Source organism: Hylobates moloch, unplaced genomic scaffold, assembly GCF_009828535.3.
Source record: "Hylobates moloch isolate HMO894 unplaced genomic scaffold, HMol_V3 SCAFFOLD_16, whole genome shotgun sequence".
Classification (NCBI taxonomy): Eukaryota; Metazoa; Chordata; class Mammalia; order Primates; family Hylobatidae; genus Hylobates; species Hylobates moloch.
In genome coordinates this window covers 13,834,156-13,854,899 of record NW_026652291.1, presented here as the reverse complement: position 1 = coordinate 13,854,899, position 20,744 = coordinate 13,834,156, and the positions used below count along the sequence as shown (strand labels likewise).

Sequence of the window (20,744 nt, the reverse complement as noted above, 5' to 3'; positions counted from 1 at the left end):
CTACAGTGTCCCTAGGGCATAGAATATAGTGGTGGGATTCTGGGACTGAGTTGCTTACATACTTAATGAGCGAACAGATGACCACTTATGCCTGGCAAACCATAGCAAGCAAGGGCTTCACAATTACTCAGATTATCTCTGTGGCGAGTGTGGGATGCAGTGTCTGCGGAGGGCAAGACTTGAGGTGGTCCAGTGGAGTAGCTGCAGTTGATTACAATGACAACCATGGTTTTTACAAAGATTGTGCAGTGGCATGACTTCTATGGATATATTGGAGAGCTTACAAAAGCAAAAAGAAAAGCTTAGGATGAATATTCAATTCAAGCCCAGAGTAGAGGCTCTGATAGTCATACAGGGAAAAAAATGAACCTCACTTCATGACATATACAAAATTAGAGATTTTACTTTGGTCTGTATATGAAATCTAAAACAATCAATTTCCAGATGAAAACAGGAGAATATCTTCATAGCTTTGGGATAGGCAAAGAATTCTTAAATAGAATACAAGAAGTAAAAAGTGCTAACCATAAAAGGAAAGATTGATCAATTGAGCTTTCAAAAATTAATAATTTTTGTTCAAAAGATACCACGAAGAAGGTAAATAAGGCAAGCCACTAATTACAAGAAGATATTTCCAAGTCATATTTCTAACAAAAAATCATATCCATAATACATTAAAATCTCATAGAAATCAGTAAGAAAAGTAACTCAAATCAAAACTTCATTCAAAAAAGACTTGAAAAGAATTTGCAAAAAAGGATATAAAAATGAACACATGAAAATATACTTAACATTATTACTCATGCAAACTAAATCTTCAATGAAATACCATTAGGCTGAGCGCAGTGGCTCATGCCTGTAATCCCAACATTTTGGGAGGCCTACATGGGCAGATCATTTGAGGTCAGGAGTTTGAGACCAGCCTGGCCAACATGGTGAAACCCTGTCTCTACTGACAATACAAAAAAAAAAAATTAGCTGGGCATGGTGGCGGGTACCTGTAATCCCAGCTACTTGGGAGGCTGAGGCAAGAGAATTGCTTGAACCTGGGAGGCGGAGGTTGCAGTGAGCAGAGATCATGCCACTGCACCCCAGTCTGGGCAACAGAGCAAGACTCTATCTCAAAAAAAAAAAAAAAAAAAAAAAAAAAGAAATGCAGCAAGAGGCAAGAGGGAGCTTTCTGGAATACCGGAAATGTTCAACATTGTGCTCCCAACGATATTCACAATTACTTTCATTTATTTCACAATCATATGATGCCTGATCACCAGAATCTTAGGTTGACACAGCTGCTGTCTCAACACATGATTCAGACATACAAACCACAAGGATTAATCTTGATACTGACATAAGTTAAACAAAAGCTTTATTGACAGAATAGAGAATAAATAAACTGAGTGGTGAAGATCTGGAGAAATAGAATCAGGATTTTGTGGTCTGTCCTTATCCTCAAACAAGGAAGGACCAATAGAGGAGATTGCATAACTGTAAAACTGCTTTTGCTGGTGAACATCAAGGACAAAATATTGAGGCCTACAAAACCATGCTTTTTGAAGTTATATCAGAAACCTTCAGAAACTTTGTCATTTAAAATCATATCAGAGACTGAAGATCAGAAGAAACTGGAGATCAGAAGAAATTTTAAACTATACAATAAAAAATGCTGTGTGTTAAAAACAACAAACAAAAAAACACAGCCTCTGTCTTGTCTTGGTGACAGTGTTTTTCTATTTCTGTTAGACCTAATAAGATATCTCCAAGTCTACCTCAATCTCAAAACTTACCCAATAATCTATAACAGTTCATTGTTGAGGCAATATTGAGAGAAGGAAGGTAAATCAACAAAATCCTGAAGGCTCTCAGTTATACCCTTCTAACAAGTAAGAAGGTGTATTGGTCCCTTTTCATGCTGCTGATCAAGACATGCCCGAGACTGGGCAATTTACAAAAGAAAGACATTTAATTAGACTTACAGTTCTACATGGCTGGGGAAGATCTCACAATCATGGCAGAGGGTGAAAGGCACTTCTTACATGGTTGCAGCAAGAGAGAAATGAGGAGGAAGCAAAAGGGGAAACCCCTTATAAACCCGTAAGATCTTGTGAGACTTATTCACTATCATGAGAATAGCACAGGAAAAACCAGCCCCTATGATTTGATTACCTCCCCTTGGGTCCCTCCCACAACATGCGGGAATTCTGGGAGATACAATTCAAGTTGAGATTTGGGTTGGGACACAGCCAAACCATATAAGAAGGTGACAGTGGATGAGAAGATATCAAAAGGAAAAGTAAAGGGAAAAATCAAGCCCTCATGAGTGAAGCCGGGTTTACCACTTTCCAAGCCACTTTACTGAGTTGAGAAAATGGGTCCAAGTCCTATCTAAATGAGGTGAAGCAGATGGGTCTCAAGAATAATTCACCTACACTATGTTAGAGCAAATAGATCTGACCAGTGCTGCACCTTTAATGATGAACTTGATGGAAACAGGAAGAGTGGGAAGAACAGAAGAAGAAGGAAGGAAAAGGGATAAAGAAGGAGGTGGGTGAGTAGAGGAGGGGAGTCAGGAAGATTAGAAAAGGAGGGATTATAGAGAAAAGGCAGAGCAAGATGGCTGAATAGAGCCTCCAGTGATTATCCACTCCTGCAGGAACATCAAATTGAACAACGATCCACACAAGAAAGCATCTTTATAAGAACCAGAAATCAGCTTGGGTACCAGCTTGGCCACAGTGGACAATGCACGAAGTGGGCTCCTGGGGTCTCTGATTCCAGGACTTGGCTCTTGTGTGGCATTTCTAAACCTGCCCTGGGCCAGAGTGGGGCCACTGCCCTGAAAGGAGAAACCCAGGACTGGCAGCATTTGCCAGAAGCTGACTGAAGAGCCCTTGGACCTTGAGTGAATAGTGGCGGTAGCCAGGGGGTAACTGCCATGGGCTTGGGGTGGTGGTGGCCATGGAGAGAGACTGCTCTGCTTCAGGATAAAGGAAGGAAGAGTAGGAAAGACTGTCTTGCAGCTTGGGTGCCAGCTTAGCCACAGTAGAATAGAATACCACATAGACTCTAAGGGTCTCAACTTCCTTGGCTTCCAGATGGCATCTCTGGACCTAGCTGGGGCTGGGGGCAACTCACTGCCCTGAAGAGAAGATCATAACCCTGGCTGGACTCATCACCTGCTGACTATAGAGCTCTTGGGCCTAGAGCGAACATAGGTAGTAGCCAGGCAGTGGAAACTGTGGGCCTTGGGCAAGACCCAGTGCTGTGCTGGCTCTGGGTTTGACCTAGTGCAGCCCTAGTGGTGGTGGCTACAGGGGTGCTTGCATCACCCCTTCCCTAGCTCCAGGCAGCTTAGCACAGAGAAAGAGACACTATTTGTTTGGTGGGAAGTGCGGTAAGAGAACAAAAGTCTCTTCCTGGTAATACAGGGAGTTCTCCTGAATCTTACACAAGACCACCAAGGCAGTACTTCTACAAGTTGGCAATAGCCAAAGCATTACTGGGCTTGAGGTACCTCCTAATGCAGATTCAGCTGCAGTGAGCAAAGACTTAGATCACAACACTCAAGTCCCTTTGAATACTTGGAAAGCTTTCCCAAGAAGGACAGGTACGAACAAGCCCAGACTGTGAAGACTACAATAAATACCAAACTCTTTAATCCCCAGACACCAATCAATGTCCAGAAGCATCAAGACCATCCAGGAGAACATGAACCTCACCAAAGGAACAAAATAAGGCACCGATCTTGGAGAGACAGAGATATGTGACCTGTCAGACAGAGAATTCAAAATAGTTGTTGTGAGAAAACTCAAGGAAATTCAAGATAATACAGAGAAGGAATCCAGAATCCTGTCAGATAAATTTAACAAAGAGATTGAAACAATTAAAAAGAATCGGGGTGGAGCCAAGATGGCCGAATAGGAACAGCTCCAGTCTCCAGCTCCCAGCCCCAGCGACACAGAAGACGGATGATTTCTGCATTTCTGCTTGAGGTACTGGTTTCATCTCACTAGGGAGTGCCTAACAGTGGGTGCAGGACAGTCGGTGAAGCGCACTGTGCGCGAGCCGAAGCAGGGCGAGGCATTACCTCACTCGGGAAGCGCAAGGGGTCAGGGAGTTCCCTTTCCTAGTCAAAGAAAGGGGAAACAGACGGCACCTGGAATATCGGGTCAGTCCCACCCCAATACTGCGCTTTTCCAACGGGCCTGGAAAACGGCACACTAGGAGATTGTGTCCCGCACCTGGCTCGGAGGGTCCTGTGCCCACGGAGTCTCGCTGATTGCTAGCACAGCAGTCTGAGATCAAGCTGCAAGGCGGCAGCGAGGCTGGGGGAGGGGCGCCCGCCATTGCCCAGGCTTGCTTAGGTAAACAAAGCAGCCAGGAAGCTCGAACTGGGTGGAGCCCACCACAGCTCAAGGAGGCCTGCCTGCCTCTATAGGCTCCACCTCTGGGGGCAGGGCACAGACAAACAAAAACTCAGCAAGAACCTCCACAGACTTAAATGTCCCTGTCTGACTGACAGCTTTGAAGAGAGTAGTGGTTCTCCCAGCACGCAGCTGGAGATCTGAGAACGGACAGACTGCCTCCTAAAGTGGGTCCCTCACCCCTGAGCAGCCTAACTGGGAGGCACCCCTCCAGTAGGGACAGACTGACACCTCATTCAACCGGGTACTCCTCTGAGACAAAACTTTCAGACGAACTATCAGACAGCTGAATTTGTGGTCTCACGAAAATCCGCTGTTCTGCAGCCACCGCTGCTGACACCCAGCCAAACAGGGTCTGGAGTGGACCTCTAGTAAACTCCAACAGACCTGCAGCTGAGGGTCCTGTCTGGTAGAAGGAAAACTAACAAACAGAAAGGACATCCACACCAAAAACCCATCTGTACATCTCCATCATCAAAGACCAAAAGTAGATAAAACCACAAAGATGGGGAAAAAGCAGAACAAAAAAACTGGAAACTCTAAAAAACAGAGCACCTCTCCTCCTCCAAAGGAACGCAGTTCCTCACCAGCAACGGAACAAAGCTGGATGGAGGATGACTTTGATGAGTTGAGAGAAGAAGGCTTCAGACGATCAAACTACTCTGAGCTACGAGAGGAAATTCAAAACAATAGCAAAGAAGTTAAAAACTTTGAAAAAATATTAGAAGAATGGATAACTAGAATAACCAATGGAGAGAAGGGCTTAAAGGAGCTGATGGAGCTGAAAGCCAAGTTTCGAGAACTACGTGAAGATTGCAGAAGCCTCAGTAGCAGATGCGATCAACTGGAAGAAAGGGTATCGCTGATGGAAGATGAAATGAATGAAATGAAGAGAGAAGGGAAGTTTAGAGAAAAAAGAATAAAAAGAAATGAACAAAGCCTCCGAGAAATTTGGGACTATGTGAAAAGACCAAACCTACGTCTGATTGGTGTACCTGAAAATGATGGGGAGAATGGAACCAAGTTGGAAAACACTCTGCAAGATATTATCCAGGAGAACTTCCCCAATCTAGCAAGGCAGGCCAGCATTCAGATTCAGGAAATACAGAGAACGCCACAAAGATACTCCTCGAGAAGGGCAACTCCAAGACACATAATTGTCAGATTCACCAAAGTTGAAATGAAGGAAAAAATGTTAAGGGCAGCCAGAGAGAAAGGTCGGGTTACCCACAAAGGGAAGCCCATCAGACTAACAGCTGATCTCTCAGCAGAAACTCTACAAGCCAGAAGAGAGTGGGGGCCGATATTCAACATTCTTAAAGAAAAGAATTTTCAACCCAGAATTTGCTATCCCGCCAAACTAAGCTTCATAAGTGAAGGAGAAATAAAATACTTTACAGACAAGCAAACGCTGAGTGATTTTGTCACCACCAGGCCTGCCCTAAAAGAGCTCCTGAAGGAAGCACTAAACATGGAAAGGAACAACCGGTACCAGCCACTGCAAAAACATGCCAAATTGTAAAGACCAGCAAGGCTAGGAAGAAACAATAGCAACTAACGAGCAAAATAACCAACTAACATCATAATGACAGGATCAGATTCACACATAACAATATTAACGTTAAATGTAAATGGGCTAAATGCTCCAATCAAAAGACACAGACTGGCAAACTGGATAAGGAGTCAGGACCCATCAGTGTGCTGTATTCAGGAAACCCATCTCACGTGCAGAGACGCACATAGACTCAAAATAAAGGGATGGAGGAAGATCTATCAAGCAACTGGAAAACAAAAAAAGGCAGGGGTTGCAATCCTAGTCTCTGATAAAATAGACTTTAAACCAACAAAGATCAAAAGAGACAAAGAAGGCCATTACATAATGGTAAAGGGATCAATTCAACAAGAAGAGCTAACTATCCTAAATATATATGCACCCAACACAGGAGCACCCAGATTCATAAAGCAAGTCCTCAGTGACCTACAAAGGGACTTAAACTCCCACACAATAATAATGGGAGATTTTAACACCCCACTGTCAACATTAGACAGATCAACGAGACAGAAAGTTAACAAGGATATCCAGGAATTGAACTCAGCTCTACATAAAGTGGACCTAATAGACATCTACAGAACTCTTCACCCCAAGTCAACAGAATATACATTTTCTTCAGCACCACACCACACCTATTCCAAAATTGACCACATAGTTGGAAGTAAAGCTCTCCTCAGCAAATGTAAAAGAACAGAAATTATAACAAACTGTCTCTCAGACCACAGTGCAATCAAACTAGAACTCAGGATTAAGAAATTCACTCAAAACCGCTCAACTACATGGAAACTGAACAACCTGCTCCTGAATGACTATTGGGTACATAATGAAATGAAGGCAGAAATAAAGATGTTCTTTGAAACCAACGAGAACAAAGATACAACATACCAGAATCTCTGGGACACATTCAAAGCAGTGTGTAGAGGGAAATTTATAGCACTAAATGCCCACAAGAGAAAGCAGGAAAGATCCAAAATTGACACCCTAACATCACAATTAAAAGAACTAGAAAAGCAAGAGCAAACACATTCAAAAGCTAGCAGAAGGCTAGAAATAACTAAAATCAGAGCAGAACTGAAGGAAATAGAGACACAAAAAACCCTTCAAAAAATTAATGAATCCAGGAGCTGGTTTTTTGAAAAGATCAACAAAATTGATGGACCGCTAGCAAGACTAATAAAGAAGAAAAGAGAGAAGAATCAAATAGATGCAATAAAAAACGAAAAAGGGGATATCACCACCGATCCCACAGAAATACAATCTACCATCAGAGAATACTACAAACACCTCTATGCAAATAAACTAGAAAATCTAGAAGAAATGGATAAATTCCTCGACAAATACACCCTCCCAAGACTAAACCGGGAAGAAGTTGAATCTCTGAATAGACCAATAACAGGTTCTGAAATTGTGGCAATAATCAATAGCTTACCAACCAAAAAGAGTCCAGGACCTGACGGATTCACAGCTGAATTCTACCAGAGGTACAAGGAGGAACTGGTACCATTCCTTCTGAAACTATTCCAATCGATAGAAAAAGAGGGAATCCTCCCTAACACATTTTATGAAGCCAGCATCGTCCTGATACCAAAACCTGGCAGAGACATAACCAAAAAAGAGAATTTCAGACCAATATCCTTGATGAACATTGATGCAAAAATCCTCAATAAAATACTGGCAAACCGAATCCAGCAGCACATCAAAAAGCTTATCCACCATGATCAAGTGGGCTTCATCCCTGGGATGCAAGGCTGGTTCAACATACGCAAATCAATAAATGTAATCCAGCATATAAACAGAACCAAAGACAAAAACCACATGATTATCTCAATAGATGCAGAAAAGGCCTTTGACAAAATTCAACATCTCTTCATGCTAAAAACTCTCAATAAATTAGGTATTGATGGGACGTATCTCAAAATAATAAGAGCTATCTATGACAAACCCACAGCCAATATCATACTGAATGGGCAAAAACTGGAAGCATTCCCTCTGAAAACTGGCACAAGACAGGGATGCCCTCTCTCACCGCTCCTATTCAACATAGTGCTGGAAGTTCTGGCCAGAGCAATCAGGCAGGAGAAGGAAATAAAGGGTATTCAACTAGGAAAAGAGGAAGTCAAATTGTCCCTGTTTGCAGATGACAGGATTGTATATCTAGAAAACCCCATTGTCTCAGCCCAAAATCTCCTTAAGCTGATTAGCAACTTCAGCAAAGTCTCAGGATACAAAATCAATGTACAAAAATCACAAGCATTCTTGTACACCAATCACAGACAAACAGAGAGCCAAATCATGAGTGAACTCCCATTCACAATTGCTTCAAAGAGAATAAAATACCTAGGAATCCAACTTACAAGGGATGTGAAGGACCTCTTCAAGGAGAACTACAAACCACTGCTCAATGAAATAAAAGAGGATACAAACAAATGGAAGAACATTCCATGCTCATGGGTTGGAAGAATCAATATCGTGAAAATGGCCATACTGCCCAAGGTCATTTATAGATTCAATGCCATCCCCATCAAGCTACCAATGACTTTCTTCACAGAATTGGAAAAAACTACTTTAAAGTTCATATGGAACCAAAAAAGAGCCCGCATCGCCAAGTCAATCCTAAGCCAAAAGAACAAAGCTGGAGGCATCACGCTACCTGACTTTAAACTATACTACAAGGCTACAGTAACCAAAACAGCATGGTACTGGTACCACAACAGAGACATAGATCAATGGAACAGAACAGAGCCCTCAGAAATGACGCCGCATAGCTACAACTATCTGATCTTTGACAAACCTGACAAAAACAAGAAATGGGGAAAGGATTCCCTATTTAATAAATGGTGCTGGGAAAACTGGCTAGCCATATGTAGAAAGCTGAAACTGGATCCCTTCCTTACACCTTATACAAAAATTAATTCAAGATGGATTAAAGACTTATATGTTAGACCTAAAACCATTAAAATCCTACAAGAAAACCTAGGCAATACCATTCAGGACATAGGCGTGGGCAAGGACTTCATGTCGAAAACACCAAAAGCAATGGCAACAAAAGCAAAAATCGACAAATGGGATCTCATTAAACTAAAGAGCTTCTGCACAGCAAAAGAAACTATCATCAGAGTGAACAGGCAACCTACAGAATGGGAGAAAATTTTTGCAACCTACTCATCTGACAAAGGGCTAATATCCAGAATCTACAATGAACTCAAATAAATTTACAAGAAAAAAACAAACAACCCCATCAAAAAGTGGGCAGAGGACATGAACAGACACTTCTCAAAGGAAGACATTTATGCAGCCAAAAAACACATGAAGAAATGCTCATCATCACTGGCCATCAGAGAAATGCAAATCAAAACCACAGTGAGATACCATCTCACACCGGTTAGAATGGCCATCATTAAAAAATCAGGAAACAATAGGTGCTGGAGAGGATGTGGAGAAATAGGAACACTTTTACACTGCTGGTGGGACTGTAAACTAGTTCAACCATTGTGGAAGTCAGTGTGGCGATTCCTCAGGGATCTCGAACTAGAAATACCATTTGACCCAGCCATCCCATTACTGGGTATATACCCAAAGGACTATAAATCATGCTGCTATAAAGACACATGCACACGTATGTTTATTGCAGCACTATTCACAATAGCAAAGAGTTGGAACCAACCCAAATGTCCAACAACGATAGACTAGATTAAGAAAATGTGGCACATATACACCATGGAATACTATGCAGCCATAAAAAATGATGAGTTCGTGTCCTTTGTAGGGACATGGATGAAACTGGAAAACATCATTCTCAGTAAACTATCGCAAGGACAAAAAACCAAACACCGCATGTTCTCACTCATAGGTGGGAATTGAACAATGAGAACTCATGGACACAGGAAGGGGAACATCACACTCCGGGGACTGTTGTGGGGTGGGGGGTGGGGGGAGGGACAGCATTAGGAGATACACCTAATGCTAAATGACGAGTTAATGGGTGCAGGAAATCAACATGGCACATGGATACATATGTAACAAACCTGCACATTCTGCACATGTACCCTAAAACCCTAAAGTATAATAAAAAAAAAAAAAAAGAAAAAAAAAAAAGAATCAAGCAGAATTCTGGAGCTGAAAAATGCAATTGACATACTGAAGAATTATCAGAGTCTCTTAATAGCAGAATTGATAAAGCAGAATAAAGAATTAGTGAGCTTGAAGACAAACCACTTAAAAATACACAATTAGAGTAGATGAAAGAAAAAAGAATAAAAAGGAATGAAGCGTGCTTGTAAAATCTAGAAAATAGCCTCAAAAGGGCAAATCTAAGAGTTACTGGCCTCAAAGAGGAGGTAGAGAAAGAGATAGGGATTGAACATTTATTCAAAGGAGTAATAACAGAGAACTTCCCAAACTTAGAGAAAGATATCAATATTCACATACAAGAAGGTAACAGAACACCAAACAGATTTCAGCCAAAGAAGATGACCTCAAGGCATTTAATAATGAAACTCCCAAAGGTCGAGGATAAAGAAAGGATCCTAAAAGCAGCAAGAGAAAAGAAACAATAACATACAAAGGAGCCCCAATATATCTGGCACAGACTTTTCAGTGGAAACCTTACAGGCCAGGAGAGAGTGGCATGACATATATTTGTTAAAACTTTTATCCCAGAATGGTATATCTGGCAAAAATATCCTTCAAACATGAAAAAAATATTTCCTGAGATAAAAAAAAGAAACTTGAAGGATTTCATCAACACCAGACCTGCCATATAAGAAATGCTAAAGGGAATACTTCAAGCATAAATAAAAAGATATTAATGAGCAATAAGAAATCATCTGAAGGTACAAAACTCACTGGTCATAGTAAGTACACAGAAACACACAGAATATTATAACATGTCAATTATGGTGTGTAAACTAATCACATGTTGAGTAGAAAAACTAAAAGACAAACTGATCAAATATAATAACTACAACAACTTTTCAAGACATGTCAGTTTAAAATAATGGGTTATAAGATACTATGGTAACCTAGAATTTAAAAACATACAACAGATATACAAAAAAATAAAAGCAAGAAATTAATAGAAGAATTGATCAAGCAGAATAAAGAATCAGTGAGCTTGAAGACAGAAATTAAAACATGCTACCAGAGAAAATTGCCTTCACTAAAAGGAAGATAGGAAGGAAAAAGAGAAGGAAGGGAAGACCACAAAACAACCAGAAAAAAATTAAATGTCAGGAGTAAGTTCTGACTTATCAATAACAATATTTAATGTAAATGGACTAAACTCTCCAATCAAAAGACATAGAGTGCCTGAATGGATTTTTTAAAAAAAGGTCCCAGTGATCTGTTGCCTACAAGAAACATACTTTACCTATAAAGACACACAGAGACTGAAAATAAAGAGATGGAAAAATATATTCCAGGCAAGTGGAAGCCAAAAATAGCAGAAGTCACTATACTTATATCAGACAAAATAGATTTCAAGACAAAAACTATAGAAAGAGACAAAGAGGGTCATTATATAATGATAAAGGGGTCAATTCAGCAAGAGGATATAAAAATTATAAATATATATACACCCAATGCTGGAGCAGATACAGAAAGCAAATATTATTAGAGCTAAGGAGAGAGATAGATCCCAATACAATAACTGTTGGAGATTTCAACAACCCATGTTCACTTTTGGACATGATTTTCTGTCTGGACAGGTCATCCAGACAGAAAATCAGAAAAGAAACATTGGACTTAATCTACACTGTAGACCAAATGGACCTAATAGATATTTACAGAATTCAATTTCAACCAATGGCTACAGAATGTACACTCTTCTCCTCAGCACATAGATCATTCTGAAATAAATAGAACATATGTTAAGCCATCCATATCTTCTGCAGAAGATATCCATGTGCAGAAGAATGAAACTAGACCTCTTTCTCCACACACAAAAATCAAATTAAAATGGATTAAAGACTTAAATCTAAAAACTATTTAAAAAACTATAAAACGACTAAAAGAAAACTTTGAGGAAACTCTCCTGGATATTAATCTAGGCAAAAATTTCTTAAGTAATATCCCACAAACACAGGCAACCAAAGCAAAAATGGAAAAATGGAATCACATCAAGTTAAAGAGCTTCTGCACAGCAAAGGAAACAATCAACAAAGTGAAGAGACAATCCACAGAACAGGAGAAAATATTTGCAAACTACCCATCTGACAAGGAATTAATAACTAGAATATATAAAAAGCTCAACTCAATAGGAAAAAACTAACAATCTGATTTTAAAACGGGCAAAAATCTGAATAGACATTTCTCAAAAGATGACATACAAATGGCAAACAGGCATATGAAAAGGTGCTCAATGACCATCAGAGAAATACAAATCAAAACTACAATGAGATTATCATCTCATCCCAGTTAAAATAGCTTTTATCGAAAAGACAGGCAATAATGAATGCTGGTGAGGATGTGGAGAAAAGGGAACCCTTGTACACTGTTGGTGGGAATACAAATTAGTACAATGGAGAGTACATTAGTACTATGAAGAATAGTTTGGAGGTTCCTCAGAAAACTAACAATAGAGCTACCATATGATCCAGCAATCCCACTGCTAGGATATACCCCCCAAAAAAGAGATCAGTATATTGAAGAGATATCTACACTCCCATGTTTATTGTGGTACTATTCACAACAGTGAAGCTTTGGAAGCAGCCCAAGTGTCCATCAACAGATGAATGAATAAAGAAAATATGGTACATGTACACAATGGAGTACTATTCAGCCATAAAAAAGAATGAGATCCTGTCATTTGCAACAACATGATTGGAACTGGAGGACATTATGTTAAGTGAAATATGCCAGGGACAGAAAGACAGAGTTTGCATATTCTCACTTATCTGAGGGAACTAAATATTTTTAAAATTGAATTCACAGACATAGAGAGTAGAATAATGGTTACCAGAGGCTGGGAAGGGTAGTGGGGCATTATGTAGGGGGAAAATGGTGATGGTTAATGGGTACAAAAATATCATTACATAGAATGAATAAGATCTAGTATTTGACAGAACAACAGAGTGACTACAGTCAATAATAATTTATTATACATTTAAAAATAACTGGAAGAATATAATTCGAATGTTTGTAACATAAAGGATAAATTCTTGATGTGACGGATACCCCATTTACCCCGATATGATTATTATACAGTGTATGCCTGTATCAAAATATCTCATGTATCCCATAAATTTATACACCTACTATGTACCCACAAAAATTAAGAATAAAATATTTTTAAAAAAAAGAAGGGAAGAGAAGGAAGAAACTAACAGCTTGTAAAAGATAAAAAGAATCAAGTTGAGACAAAGCACACCCCAAGATAGGAGGTAAATTTACTTCCATATTCTGCCTCAAAAAATCTTAATAAATTAAATTCAACAAAACAAGATCTCAAAGACTCAATAATAGAATGACAAAATAAAATGAAAGTGCAGGTCACAAACATATAGAAATAAATTGAGAATCATGTCCCTTTATCACTGTAGGGTCCTAGGCTGGTTAGCAAAATTCAACTGAGTTGGAAAGGAGTGGGCGACTGTCATTAAGGTCAATCAATATTAACTGTTTCGAGATTTGCTAAAGGGTTCAAAATTACAGCCAGATAGGAAGAATAAATTTTAGTGTTCTATACCACTGGAGGATGGCATAGTTAACACTAATATGTTATATAGTTTAAAATAGCTAGGAAGAGGCTATTGAACATTCCCAATATAAAGAAATGATAAATGTTTGAGATGACAGATATGCTAATTACCCTGATCTGATCACTCTATGTTATGTATCAAAATAGTACTTTGTACCCCATGAATATGTAAAATCAATATTTGTTAGTTAAGAAATAAAATTATACTTAAAAATTAACTACTTCTTTTGCTATGCAAACACTGATAGGAGCTATACAGACTTGATCAATGAAAGCACAAGATTACCAAATGAAAGAGATGAGAGCAGTGTATCATTCACACAACTCCACCATTACTGGTTGTGTGTCAGTTGTATCAGTGTAATCAGCAAAAGTAAGCTAACATTACCTACTTTAGCAAGGTTGTTGTGAACATTGGATGAGACGATATTTGTAACATGCTGAGCACAGTTGTAGCTTGACAAGTGGCAGCTGTTATTATTTGGCTTTTGAGACAGTAAAATGTCTCTGAAATGGTAAATGAGAACATAGCATGGTGACCTAGTGTTGCCTTTCTTTAGGACTATCCATAGGATCCTACTTCTATAGATCCTACAAATCCATCACCCCTAATAATTTGAGGTCTTAGGATTAATTAATATGGCAAGTTTTTCATACATCTTCTAATCCTGGGCCACATGTAATGCTTACACCAGTGAAAGCAAATTTCTTACCTGCCTTTGTTGAGTAAACCTTTCCACGTTGAGAAACAAAAGTAATAGCTGATGTATAAAAACTATGAAAAGTCTTCTTTATGATATCATCATGAAAGTTAGCTATTAATTGAAAGGTGTTGCCACCATCAACTGAAAGCCATATCTAAAGGAATAAAGAGATAATACCTTACTAAAGGGCTGCCATGCAACAGTTGGCAATTACCTATCAGCCTACATGAGAATAGCCATGTGGCATGATCTTTTCCATATGCCTACATTCATCACACACACACACACACACACACACACACACACACTCACTCATATATAGACTTATTTACTTTGTCTACCTTTTATTTCCATCCTAGAGTGTGTATGAAAGTGTCTGTGGCAGAGTACCAGGTCTACACAATATGCATAGTGATTGTATAAAATAACAGTTATTCCTACGATCTCCCAAATAATTCCGTGTTCATAAAAGAATGGAGTGCTGGGTGCATTTGGATCCGGGGGAGGGGTTTACCCCATATTGACATAATACTCCATGTTCTAGATGTCTGGCAAATATATATGCAGAAATATTTTGCATGGAAGAGCCCCTTGTCATTTGCAAGGGATGTGTCCTGGGACCTTCGTAGATCCTCAAATCACTTATCTCACTGTATAGTTATATTAGTTTATTACTATAGCATCTTAGTTTCTTTGTTTCCTCATCTTTAGATAAGAGTTGTTTGAGGATAAAACAAATTGATTATGTATTATGATTCCCAATTGCTACCTCTTTTAATAGCCTAAGACTCATTCACATGAAGATTTCTGTTGTTTGGATTTTTAAAAAATTAATTTTAATAACAAGTTATACAAGAAAATAGGCTTTTCTTACATTTCCAACTTTATAAATATGGCTGAAGAGTCTGAGACCACCATACAAATAATTCTCCTTTTATGCCTCATCTAATATAATCAATCCTAGTCTCCTCTATCCCTTCCCAGAGGTAACCCGTTGATCAGTTTGAAAATTCTAAGCATTAAAAAAAAAAAGAAAATTCTAAGCATTTACATTCATAGGTATGCAGATACCAATAGAATATGTACAGTGCTGGTTTCATTTTTATGTTAGGGAGGAGATAAAGGCTTTTAGACTTGGACAGGAAGTAACTTTGCCCTGGACTGCTCGCTTACTGGGTCTGAATATTACAAACACACATAGGAAATGTACTGAATACACATAGGTGCTTCTGTTACTCAGGATGCAGCACTCATTGCTGGCATAACACAATCCATGATCCGAAGCATATGGTATGTGGACCTCAATTTTCACTCTTGCTTTGGGCCCTGCAAACATTACTGGTGAGCAGGGAGGTAGTTAGGGTGTCTAAGGAAGGGCATTTTGAACAATAGGTTTGAACTTGTATCATACTGTACCTGTTGTTCTATAAGTTACATTTGTCACGCAACAATATATCTCAGATCATTTTATGTTAGCTCATGTGGATTAGCACATTCTTCTACATTGTCCTATAATCTCCAACTTATGGATATACCATACTTGAGATAGTCTATTTTTCTACTATACTAATGAACATTTAAAAGTTGTACCCAAATTTTCACTGTTGTGAATAATACTGCAGTGAACATTCATTTATCTGCCTGTTTGTACTAATGTTACAGTGTTATCTTTAAAGAAAATACTGAAAAATTGAGTTGCTGAGTCAGATGCTATGAGATATATATATATATATATTTAAGACAGGGTCTCACTCTGTCACCCAGGCTGCAGTGCAGTGGCACGATCTTGGCTCACTGCCACCTCTGCCTTCTCAGCTCAAGCGATCTTTTCACCTCAGCCTCCCAAGTAGCTGGGACTACAGGCATATGCCACCATGCCCGGCTAATTTTTGTAGAGATGGGTTTTTGCCATATTGCCCAGGCTGGTCTCAAACTCCCGGGCTCAAGCGATCCTCCTGCCTTGGCCTCCCGAAGTGCTGGTATCACAGGCATGAGCCACTGCATCTAGCCACATTTCTACAATTTTAATAGAGACTACCCAAGTGCTCTTCAGTTTTGCTGAACCAGATTATAGTCCCACCAGTAGTGTATGAGAGTATCTGTTTCCCCAAACCTCACCAATACTTGATATGACCAAAAATTTATTTTTAATTTTTACTTATGATCAGAATGAAAAATGACATCTCATTGCGTTTCTCCCTAGATATTTTAAATTATTTATCTATACATGGCTCATTTGTATTTTTCCTTATATTATGTAATAATATAATGAACTATGTGAACTGAAAACCTATGAATCAGCATATTGCTAGTAATTTACATCTTCCTGTTTCTCCCCATTCCTATCCCTCTACCTTTCCTGTTACATATCCAATATCCTGAATTTTATGTTTTTTCATTCCCTTGGTATTTAAAATAATTTAAGCACATATGTTTAAATAACATATGGCATAATTTTACTTATTTTTGCTCCTTGTAAAAAGGGCTATCCATACCATATATTGTCTTCTATAACTTACTTTCCCTCAACATTATTTACTTAAATTCATACATGTTACATACAGCTCAGTTCACTTGCTTTTTCATTTCCATATAATAGTTCATTAGGTGAATAAGATGTAATTTACTTATTCATTTTCCCATTCATAGACATCTGGATTACTTTTAGTAATTTGATGTTATTACTAGCAATACCCATGATGAACATTTTAAAATGTCTCCGGATATATGTGTTTCCCTTGCTGAAAAGTGAAATTGGTGGGACATAGGATATGCAAATATTCACATTCACAAGACAATAATAACAATGGCAAATTTGTTTCCAGAATAGTTGTAATAATTTACTCTCCCAGCAGCAATATATAAGAAATCTTGTTGACCTACACTTTCTAAATGTTCTACAATTTCTAAATGTTGAATTATATTATTAAATGTAATTTAATAATATAATTATAATATTAAATATAATTCAACATTTTGTATCGTCAGAATTTATTTTGCCAATTAAGTAGCTGAAAATGGTATCACTGTTCATTCCTGATTTGTATTTCCCTGATTGCTTGTGAACTCCATCATCTCTTCACATATTCATTCCACTTGTTTTCTTTTCTGTGATATGCTTATTTGTGTGTTTTCTCCTTTTTGCTATTAGGTTGTCTTTTTCATATTGCTTTGCAGAAATTCTTTATATATTCTCACTTCTATAATTCTTTCTTAGTTAAATGTGTTGCAAATATCATCTCCCAGTTTGCAGATTGTTGTTGTTTTTCACTTCTTAGGATATCCTTCATGAAAAAGTCTCTTCCTCTTTCTCTCCTTCCTTTCTCCTTCCTCCTCCCTCCTCCACCTCCTTCTCCTCTTCTGCTTCCCCCTCCTCCTTTTTTTTAAAAAGAGCATGCAAATAACTTTCTTTGGGTAAAAAGTGAAATTAAGAGATTCTGTGATCTGATTCGGGGACCTAACCAAATAAGAAAACTGACAGCTAAATGGCTGACTTACAAGTGAGCTTTTGGCCCGTATCACCAGTGTAACTTAGGATCAGTCTTTATTTCCTTTATTATTTTTCATTTTGAATGTTTAACTTGACCCAAATTATAAGTCATTGCCAAATTACTTTGGAAATATCCTTTGTCTTGATTGTGTTATTGCATATGGATGGTGCTCAAGATTATTAAAAATTAATTCAGATGTTTTCAATTTTGTGAAGAGATGGTGGATATTTCCTAGGCCATAATACAAAAGTGATTTGTGATCTAACTATTGGTTATCTTATAACTTTTTCTTTTTTATTGAGGTAAAAAACACATATCATAAACTTTATCATGCTATCCATTATTAAGCATATAGTTCAGTAGTGTTACGTATATTTACATTGTAGTGAAAGAGTTCCCCCGCACATGCATAGTCTCCCCCATTACTAGCACTTCCCAATAACTGATGAACCTACACTGATACATCATTATCACTCAGAGTCCATAGTTTATATTAGGGACCATTCTTAGTCTTGTACATCCTATGGACTTAGACAAATGTATAATGACATGTATCCACCATTATAGTATCAGACAGAAGAGTTTCACTGCCCTAAAAGTCCTCTGTTCTCGGCCTTTTCAACCTCTCTGCCCTCTAATCCCTGGCAACTACAGATCTTCTTGCTGTCTCCATAGTTTTGCCTTTTCTAGAATGTCATATATTGGAATCATAAAGTTTGTAGCCTTTTCAGATTAGTTTCTTTCCCTTAGTAATATGCATTTAAGCTTCTTCCATGTCTTTTTTTTTTTTTTTCTTTTTTGAGACAGAGTCTCACTCTATTACCCAGGCTGGAGTGCAGTGGTGCAATCTCGGCAACCTCTGCCTCCCCAGTTCAAGTGATTCTCCTGTCTCAGCCTCCTGAGTAGCTGGGATTACAGGCTCCTGCCACCACACTCAGCTAATTTTTGTATGTTTAGTAGAGACAGGGTTTCACCATGTTAGCCAGGCTGGTCTCAAACTCCTGACCTCAGGTGATCCACGCATCTCGGCCTCCCAAAGTGCTGGGATTACAGTCTTCCATGTCTTTTACATGGCTTGATAACTCATTTCTGCTTAGCACTGAATAATAATCCATCATCTGGATATACCAAGTTTATTGTCCATTTTCCTAGTGAAGGACATCTTGGTTGCTGTACAACCCTCACATCCAACTGGACCATTTTGTAAGCTCTATTAGATTTACATCAGTTTTAGCTATTGTTCATCTGTTTCCACAAAAGTTGTTACAATTCCTTGGCCTTTCTAAATTTTTGTTCAACTGTTAGTTCTGTTTCTTAGCTTCATTTCAGAGGACACTGTATAAACCCTTTATCTTTAATTCTGACTATTTATTGTCCACGATCAAAACACACATAAATGGATTTTTTTTGTGTGTGTGAGATCAGGTCTCACTCTGTCACCCAGGTTGGAGTGCAATGGCACAATCTTGGCTAATTGCAACCTCTACCTCCCAGGCTCAAGGAATCCTCCCACCTCAGCCTCCTGAGTAGCTGGGACCACAGGCACGTGCCACCACACTTGGATAATATTTTTGTATTTTTTGGTGGAGACAGGGTTTTGCCCTGTTGCCCAGGCTGGTCTCGAACTCCTGAGCCCAGGTGATCCACCCACCTCGGCATCCCAAAGTGCTCGGATTACAGGTGTGAGCCACTGCACCCAGCCTGAATTTTTGAGATGTATAAAATACTGGCAAAATTTTTGATCTACACACTTTTAAACCATTAAGTTCAAGTATAATAACTCCTTACATCACTGTTAGTTTCCAATCCATGGGGCCTAGGAATTCTAGAACAAAAGACAATGAAGCAACCACTTTTTCAAAAAATGACAGAAAATGAGTAAATAAAGTCATAGGATTCTACACAGTTGGAGAAATACAGAGAAAAAAACGCAAGATGGAAACTGGGGGAAATGCATGCCCAAGAACTCTATTTAGATGATCGCCTGTTATATATGTGGAGAAACCTGCACACCACCAAATGCAAATTGTGTTGCTCTTATAAGGGGAACAAACATTCATGGGTCAAAGAAGAAATTAGAGGTTTTAAACTGATATTGGCCGGGTGTGGTGGCTCATGCCTGTAATCCCAACACTTTGGGAGGCCAAAGCAGCCAGATCACGTGAGGTCAGGAGATCGAGACCAGCCTGGCTAACATGGTGAAACCCCCTCTTTACTAAAAATACAAAAATCAGCTGCGTGTGGTGGCAGGTGCCTGTAATCCCAGCTACTTGGGAGGCTGAGGAAGAAGAATCACTTGAACCTGGGAGGTGGTGGTTGCAGTGAGCCGAAATGGTGCCACTGCACTCCAGCCTGGGCAACAGAACAAGACTCCAGCTCAAAAACTAACAAAAATCCCCCAAAAACCCCCAAAACTGATATGGTTAGGCTTTGTGTCCCTACCCAGATCTCATCTTGAATTATAATCCCCATAATCCCCAGGTGTTGAGGAAGGAACCAGGTGGAGGTGATTGGATCATGGGGGCAGTTTCCCCATGCTGTTCTTGTGACAGTTCTCACGAGATCTAATGGTTTTATAAGAGGCTGTTGCCCCTTCACTCTGCCACTCTTCTCTCAGCAGGCTACTCTAGATCTCTTGAACTTTCTAGCTAATCAAGGGTACAAGGCATCTAGGTCAAAGGCCCAGCTTTGCCTACAGCAGGTCAAATATCTAGGCCTAATCTTAGCCAGAGGAACCAGGGCCCTCAGCAAGGAAAGAATACAGCCTATACTGGCTTATCCTTGCCCTAAGACATTAAAACACCTGCGGGGGTTCCTTGGAATCACCGGCTTTTGCCAACTATGGACCCCTGGATACAGTGAGATAGCCAGGCCCCTCTA

General features: G+C 39.1%; 1 protein-coding gene across 1 annotated transcript in view; it reads right to left on the bottom strand.

The window, feature by feature from the left end:
* CATSPERB (cation channel sperm associated auxiliary subunit beta) overlaps positions 1–20,744 on the bottom strand; it is a 156,645-nt gene that overhangs the window by 69,127 nt on the left and 66,774 nt on the right. The window contains 1 exon segment of the mRNA XM_058429381.1: positions 14,383–14,527. Coding sequence (XP_058285364.1) covers positions 14,383–14,527 — 145 coding nt within the window.